Here is an 8749-nt window from a genome sequence, read left to right as displayed (position 1 = left end):
CATCCAAAACCATCATTCCATAGTTCAGACCAGTGGGATGGGATTTGTCTAGGTCCTCAGCAGATGCCGTGCCAATTTAAACATTGTTAATTTATTATGAGCAGCAGTGATCCAAGCAGATATATTATTCATAAGAACATCAAAGGTCCAAGGAAGAGGACCACATACAATTACTTGTTTCAGGTCTTTTTGCAGAGATGATTGAACCCACGAGAGAACTCTGTCAGCCAAGACGTTCTACAAACTGGGAGAGAGCCAGACTAAAATGCAACCAGATTTATGCTTAAAGACATACCCTGCTAGTTCAAGTAATTATTTTATACTTAAAGCATGAGATGGACTTACCAGGAGACTGTTCTTAACGTCACATTTATGCTCAGTTGACAGATCATTAGCATAAGGTCAGATAGGCTGAATGCAAGTTACTGGGTTTTATGGAGGGATCCTTTGCCATCTTTGTACAGGCTCAGGTGCTACTCAAAACACAACATATGTTAACTAGGGCACTGCACTAACATTACAAAACTACAGTCACATAACAGACCCTGGGCTTATAGAAAAGTCAGTGCGCAGTAACCTACAGTAAACTTAGGAGAAAAAGGAGAAAAACAGAGGGAAGGCAGAAGAAGGGGAAGAGACAGAAAGGGACTTTAAGCTCTTATAGGTGGAGTGAATGAAAAAAGAGGGGTGTACCTGCAATTACTCACATTCAAGGTAGACTCTGAACACATTACTTCTATAGAGAGAATACCTCAGACCCTGCTTCAAGCTTTAAGCCTGAGTTGGTTCAACTTCATAAATTGACTCAAGCAAGTTAAGCAGCATTAGGCCTACATGATTTGGTTCCACTTGATACCACCACATCAATTTAACTAGAGTGATATATATATATATAAACAGCAGGTTTAGAATCCTGCCTATTAAACTTTAGCCTAGAAGCAATTACTACTTGGTACCATGTTCCACTGCCAGCATTTAAAATAAGTCAGTTACTGACAATACATTAAAATGCTCTCTGGAGCAAAGACCAAACAAAACTCAGACCCTTCTTCTCCAGACAGAGACTGTCTTCTCCACACTGTTTGAAAGTCATGCTTACATGATGGAATGCTACCCAAGCAAAATTAAGCAAGTGGGTAAATGATGCCCCACAACCAACCTCACACAGCCTAGGTGAAGTTACACATAGGTGGATGCTCTCAATGCCAGACTGTCTGTATTAAGGGAGCAGAAGCTGCTACCTGTAATGGAGCAATGCCTACTTTGAGTCAGACAAGACTCAGTTCCTAAAGAGGTTTCAAGAGTGTGAATCCCAAGCAGAATCAGATACACTCTCCCCTCTCAACTGAAGGGCAAATACTTATATTCTCACCTTTCTCATGCGCCAGCTTAGGTAGTTCTCCAGCTCACAGTGATTACCCTTCTAGGCACTGGTGGCTTCTTTTAAACAAGTAGCAAGTGCAGCTACTTAATTCAGGGCTGACAACCTTGATTCCAGGAGTGAGTGTTTAAAGGCTAAGTATCATCTCTTTGCGCTTCCATTTGTGAATCTAGCTATAGATACTAGACTATGAACCAATTAAGAGTCTCACACAATGACAAAAGACAAACACCTAGGATAATTAATCACCCAGTAAACATTTACATCCAATTCAGTGTTGAAAACAATACATATCTACCCAGTACAAACCAAACCTATGCTACAGACAAACACCACTTCCGAGCCTGCAAGAAGTCTGCCAAACACGAAAAACAAATTAACTACAAAACAGATATTGTAATACCATTCAGCCCTCACATACCTGACAAGCTGCATCTTAAAAAGGTACAGAGTGGACTTTCCATAGTTAAGACAAACACAAATGCTAATTTTGGCTTTCTAAATATATTGTTTATTCATAGTTGAACATTAACATCTGAACAGAAATCTGCAAGCATGCAGGGATTTCAGTGGTGTTTCTGTTTAAACTGAAGTCCACAGTAGCCACATGTTCCAGTCTTTGTATCTTTGTCCTGCAAAAACAAAAATACAACAGTTGCTAGTTTCACATTTTATAACTTTTAGAAATCACATACTTTCTCTTATTTGTGTGGGTCATCTTAAAACAGATCAATATAGCTGAAGTTCAGAGTTTAATCTTATTTGAAGCACTGCAATCAGGAATGATGGTATGAGGTTCATGCTTGATTTCTGTATCCTATGCAGCTTCCCCTCTGCCAGACTTTTAACTACCAGGCCTAATTTCAACAATATAATTTTAAAGTCAAGCTAAGTGATATCTCTCCTGCAATAAAGGATCCTCTTACCAAAGTGGACATCTTAAGTCCATTCAGTCATATCTGTTCCAATGTTCAGAAAAGATAATTTCATAATTATTTCAATACAGAACAAGATTTGGGATATCCTTGACAGGAATTTTGATTAGTAACAGAGTTTGTTAAAGGGAGGAGGAAATTTCAATAGGAATCCATGAGAAATTCCAAAAGAAAATGTTTTAGGGAAAAGTAACAGTTAGTACTGCATACAATTTTACTATTTTCTCAAAAAAATACATGTATTTTTAAAAATTTTGAAGTGTGACTGAGCCGTTGTTGCAGTCCTTCCTAACATAACAAAACACAAGACAGTTAAATACTGAGGGAAATTCTGTTATTTAGCAACATAACTACTTGCAGTCATGAATGAAAGTGAACTCATCTTCCCTTTCCTTAATACAGGATTAGAAGTGAGAAGTCCAAACTACTCTCTACTCCCAAAAGCCTGGATTTCAATTACAAGGGCTAGGACAAACAAGCTGATCTTATACCATTCCCTCTGTTTGCAGCCATTAGCTTTCTAGAACTAAACCACAGATATCTTGTAATTTGGTTGTTACCACAAAAAGAGATCGTTTTGTGAACTTTACACAAGAATTAAAGAATTCTCCAAGAAGAGTGTGGCACAGGCCAAACAAATCAACATAAATGCAGCTGATGAGCAGTGTGCTACAGAAGTTAAGGTGGAAAACCATCAGCCTCCTAAGTGTTATGAATCAGAACTTCTGAGCATTTGACTTTGAATAATGTAAAATGAATCATTAGAAATTTCTTACTTTGCACAAAAGAGAAATGCTTGTGGTTATAGCTAGGAGTCACAACAACACTGACAGTAAAGGACACCAGTTCTCCCCCACCATTCTTTTGGGCATTAAGCAAATGTCAAAGCTTAGGTGAGCAAGCAAAGATTTTAAGATATCTGCAGTCAGAGCCTGCCTGAGAACAGTACTTAGTCAACAGGTCATCGCTGATTCCACTAAGGTCATATGGCAGTAGCTTCAATACTTTTACTCTCTAGAACAAGAATACACTGGAAATTATCCTACTGACAGCAGTGATAAGACAACAATTATTTTTCATTGATTGTCTGACTATGACTGAAACATTTAATCTTCAGAACTACCAAGATTCCCAACAACTGGAGGGGTTTGGTTTTGTTTTTCTCTTTTTTCCCCCTAAACTTGCAAGATTCAAAATAAACTGCATATTCCTAAGCACACTGCAAATGTATCACCAATCTACATAGTGGCATTTAAATAATTAGAGTAAGAGTCCCAAAACACAGCAAGGATGTTATTTTTTTTTCCTCTCAGGACACTGCTTTCATTCTTATTACTTCACTTAAAGCCCTTTTTAAAAAATATTGTGCTATTAAAAGAATCAAAATTACAAAAAAGAATTCCTGTAACTTCAAACTTCTACTTCCCATTTTATATTAGGCATCAAATAAAATAAGACCTCAGGTGGTTACCCCTTTCACTTTGTTAAACTAAGGTACCCAAAAGTAGATAACCTTAAAAAACAGAATTTACAGGCTAAACATGCTATATGCAGAATAATGACATTACCAAGTTTATGTATACTTTAGGATGTCCCAAAGCTCCACCACCACCATCGCACGATATCACTCTGCTTCCAACTTCACTCACAGGCTGCTCTGCTATCAAATCAATTGCAAAATTCTTGTTCACCTGTAGGAAAAAAAGGGAAACTTTCAGATATCTTCCCCACTCAGACAGAAAGCAATGGCTATTTGCTGCCTCCCCAAGCAGTTCCACTGCAGCCATTTTGAGAAGTACCTGCACAGGTTTCCCCCCACCTCCTCCACCAGCTCTTAGGCTGTGCTATAAGCCAGATCAATGGACTACATGTTAAACTCTGCAAAAGTAATCCCTTTCCCCGATATACAGGCCACATCAGTGCTTGGGTTTATGTGACCCGAGTAGATTCAGCAGAGAGGTGAAGCAGGAACAAGCAGACAAGTACAGAAGATATTTAACCAACACTGTCTCTATGTCCTGCTTTAGTGACTCCATGATAAAACTGCAAAAGAATCACTGCTAATATACTAAAAAATAATAGTGAGACAGGGTCAGGCATGAGATAAAACAATTACTGGTAATTTAGAGCCTCTCATCACGCACCTTATTCCACCACTGCAGAGCAATCTCATGAAAACATGAATGTGGTGCATAAGGACAGTCAGAAAGATGAATTGTTCAGCATTAGAAAAAGGAAAAACCTCTAAATGTCACTAGGCCACTCTAAATCAACTGTACACACTTCCTGAATATGCACATCACTGACAAGTAGGGCTTTTTCCCAGAGCATATCTGCATGGCCTGCAACAGCAGTTTGTGCCTTAGCAGGACCTACAGCACCAAGCCACAACACTTTCCTCCCTCATCCACACCAGTCTCTCTCAACACACTCCGAGGCAGCACTGAGCAGACAACTACCCCTACAGCTCAGGCAAAAATACTCCAGGAGGGGACAGTTTTTTCAAAGGTGATACAAGCATGAATACAAAGTAATATGCACACCCAAAGAAGGCACTATCTACTGCTCTGTGTATACTGTTCATAAGCCTGTTAGTATTTGAATGAAGACGAGATTCTTGGGAAAGACAGCTGAGCATCCATTAAACAAATCCCTATGAACTATGATGGTATTTTATATAGGTCTAGTATACAACAACTTAGGATCTTTCACCAAGCCTCCAATTAAGTCTCCCCAAAATCCACATTTTTGGTACAGCACTAGAAAAGGCACTTTTGCCAACAACCAACCTGTCTTTACCAAAATCAGATGATAGCTAAGAAAAAGTTTAAAAATTCAGTATTGGTATTGAAGCAACTTGGCACTGGGGGGCTGAGCCTGCAAGTCATATGTAATTTTTGCTAAACTGCAAGGACTTCTACTGCTGCTTTCAATAACACTCAAAATTGTGCATCCTTCATTTCATGCTATAGGAGAGAGATAGCACCATGCTACACTTTTGCATCAAAATCAGAAGCAAGAACTCCACTCTTCCCAACATTTCTTAACCATAAAGATATTTGTGGGGAGAGGGGAAAGCAAGAACCTGATTTGTTTGTGGTTCAGTCTACTAAAAAAAAGACAGTCTAGGAATTCACAGGGAAAATATGCCAAAAAAAAAACCCAGAAGTGGTTTCAGTTACATCATGTCCCTTCAACTGAGGCACAGCAGTACTTAAAAGGAAGGGGCTGTTTCCCTCGGTGCACCCAAACACATCCTGCCCAATGCATAATTCAATGAAGAATTTTTTTCCTGGCCACAGTGCCAGTTTGACAATTCCACTGCTGCTTCTTTCCACCTAATTATCTGTGTCAGTACATGGTCTGGGAGACCAAAGAGACAAAACCAAACTTGGATTTTACCCAGGTCCAAAGATATAGAGGGAAGGTGGGAGATAATATTTAAAACAGACCAGCTCTGAGGTCAGTTCTCCTCTTATCTTCAGCTGCTGCACCAGCCCAACAGAAAAGGTGGAGCTGAAGTGGGAATGGCAGTGTTAGGTCCTGTGCTACCTTAGGAATTACACCATGGCAGGATGACCTAGTCAGCCTGCAGTAGTTGCAGTTTAGCAGTTGCCATGCTCAGTCTTCTCACAGCTACTTGCTTTAGATCCTTGCCAGAGTGCACTAATCCCCTGGTTGTGCACACCCAGCACAGAGAACAATTAATTTAGCTAAAACACATGGATTTCATGAGGGGACAATAAACACACACTCTAGACCATGCCCCTGGGCCTGGCCACCTGAAGAACACAGGCGTGGGCCCGGATAGCCTCAATGGGGGCACCTGTGTCCAGAGGGGGCATCCCCAGACAAGAAAGCTGCCATGGATGGACTGGGCTGATCACAAGCCACACACAACAACCTGGAGGAGCCTGAAGGCAAAAAGAAGCAACTGAGAAATAACAGTCACCAATGTCACAGGTGTGCTTTTGCTTCAGAGACAAGACAACATACAGACGACAGACATGGCTGTCAAACCCTAATAATAGCAGCTGAAATGCACTGTGGGATAATGGCAAAGCCCCTAGAGTGAGATCCCATTAATAAGCACAGAGGGAATCACTTTAGCATTTAAATTTTGTCCCAATTTTGCAATTAAAACCTAGCATTAAAACCTGCTCAGCAGACTTAAAGCTTAACTTTTGCTGGAGAAGGAAGAACAAGGCTGAACTGAAAGCCCTGGGTGTTCCACACCACACAGAGTCTGAAATCACCTGATGGCAAAGGCATGTTTGAGGGACCACTGCCCTGGGGAGAATTAGGCTTACACAGTTACAGAGGTAGCACAGAAATAGGCAGTACACTTGGGAGGGGACCACTTTGCCAACTATCTGCCCAGAAATAAGCTAAAACAACATTTTAAGCGATATTTTCATTTAATTATTTCACATGTAGAATCCCTACTTTTGCCACACAGCATGAGTTAAATTATATCTGTGATACAATGAGGTAAACTCAGTATGAAAACTCAGAAGTCAATATAATTAGTTCAGGTTAATTTAGGAAGAGAATAATTATATGCAACTACATTAAAAATCTACCACACCTTATATTTAATGCCTCTGCTATACATAAACATTTATAGCATTAACACTAATCAGAGGCTTAGGCATTGAGGAATACAATATAGCTGAAACAATCTGTCTCTTTGCCAAAGGCCAGCAGATTCCTCATGGAGCTGTACAGCTTGATCATTAGAGAAAACTCTTTGCTAAAGGACTTGTCAAGAGTGGGTCTGTGAAACTGTAAGCAGCAGCAACAAGTCCCCAAGATACCTTCACAGTAGTATACTTGGATGACACTGGTATTACTAGACTTTGTATCTGAGGCTTCATTATTTCAAAATATTCTACCTTTTTACTTTTATTTGTTACCTCACTCTTTCAGCAAATGCTTATCGGACTCTGGGAATGGCCTTGTTAAAAACTCAGTTTGGGTAAAGATTTAAATTTCAACTATGCAGAAGCAAATTAAACCTCAAAACACATATCTAGCCAGATATATAAATGCACTATTCAGCAGAGTATTCAATTATGTGATTTTTCTGAATATAAATGCACTAAGAACCGGCCACAAGTTTCTTAAAAAGACATGCTTAAAATCTCATCCAAGTTTAAGGTGCTCATATGCCTACAACTTCAACAAGCTATACACAAGCACTTAACAGATGTAGAGCAAGTCTTGAGTTTCCCAAGTTTGTCAGAAGTAGGGAGGCAGACAGAACCTCATGCAAGCTGTCTTAAAAAAGAATTTTCACTGTAGTGACAAACACCCCACTGAAACGCAAAACCCAAACCCGTTTGGTTTGGTAGTTTGATCCTTTTTGGTTGGTTGGTTTCCAGTGTGGGTTTTGGGCTTGGTTTTTTAGGGGTGTGGTAGGGTTTTTGTTTGTAGTGTTTTTTAATGACAACCAGGCTGAGGAAATTCCTATCAAGTACAAAGATAAAACCCCACAAACTACCCCCTCTCCCATGAGAAAAACTACAATGAGTTACCTCCTTTTGCCGTCCAACAAATCTAACTCTTCTATAATCGTTCTCATCATATACCTAGAACATAAAAGAAACTTGATATTATTTAAATAGCAGTAACTCTAAACAAAGAATACAAAGGCTTACAAAATAAATAACTGTTTCCTTAGTTTCAAGTATTATCATCATCTTGCAAGTAGTTACTATACAGAAAAAGTAGTTTCCCTTTCCCTCAGGAAAATAAATTTTATGGTGGAAAGCAGAAAAGAAGGGGAAAAACTGGTGGTGTAGGGGATGGTGTGAAAGCCAATAAACAAAGCCTGAGCTTCTGATCAGAAATGATCAAGAAGCTCCGATCAGAAATGAGCACAGATTTATTACTGATAATGCTGTTCCCTGATCTCACACTGACACCTAGAAGGTGAACTAAACTAGGACATTTAAGTATTTATTTATGTTCAGCTGAGTAACCACAGTGAGAGCCTTCCTATGTTAGCTCCACCAGTCATGCCTCTCTCCCATCTCCACAAGGCACCACACGAGCCTCCCTAGCTCACACGCTCAATTTCTCGATTAGAAAACGGATAAAACAGCGTTACAAGGCACTGACACCGAGGTACCTCCTACCGGTCAACTCCTCCGCGGGGTCAAGTGCCGGATTTAGACCAGAAGGCACAATAATGGCTAATGACGCCGCTCCTAATTAACAGGTTTCTTTTTAACGAAACCACTCGTACATCCCGCGTACGTGTCACCCAAAACCATTCATTTCCACAGCGCGTACCAAACAGAGCGGGACACCACAGTGCTGCCCGCGGCCCCGGCAGTGCTGCCCCGCAGGCACCGGCACAGCACAGCGCAGCCTGACGCGCTCCCCCGGCAGCTCACCTGCCCGGTGTGAGTCACCAGCTCGCCGGTGC

At 40.4% G+C, this 8749-nt stretch overlaps 1 protein-coding gene across 1 annotated transcript; it reads right to left on the bottom strand.

Moving 5' to 3' along the window:
- Nucleotides 1-1869: 1869 nt before the first annotated feature.
- Nucleotides 1870-8744, bottom strand: NDUFS6 (NADH dehydrogenase (ubiquinone) Fe-S protein 6, 13kDa (NADH-coenzyme Q reductase); the record flags this gene model as incomplete). Its single annotated transcript, XM_009082416.1, has 4 exons — nucleotides 1870-2013; nucleotides 3885-4007; nucleotides 7854-7907; nucleotides 8718-8744. Coding segments are annotated over 4 exons (270 nt in total), but the record flags the coding sequence as incomplete, so codon positions are not given.
- Between the last annotated feature and the right edge of the window lie 5 nt (nucleotides 8745-8749).

The sequence above is a fragment of the Acanthisitta chloris genome, unplaced genomic scaffold (assembly GCF_000695815.1).
Source record: "Acanthisitta chloris isolate BGI_N310 unplaced genomic scaffold, ASM69581v1 scaffold30400, whole genome shotgun sequence".
In the NCBI taxonomy this organism is placed as follows: Eukaryota; Metazoa; Chordata; class Aves; order Passeriformes; family Acanthisittidae; genus Acanthisitta; species Acanthisitta chloris.
The sequence above is the reverse complement of the archived record's forward strand: the minus strand, read 5'-3'. Positions and strand labels throughout refer to the sequence as shown.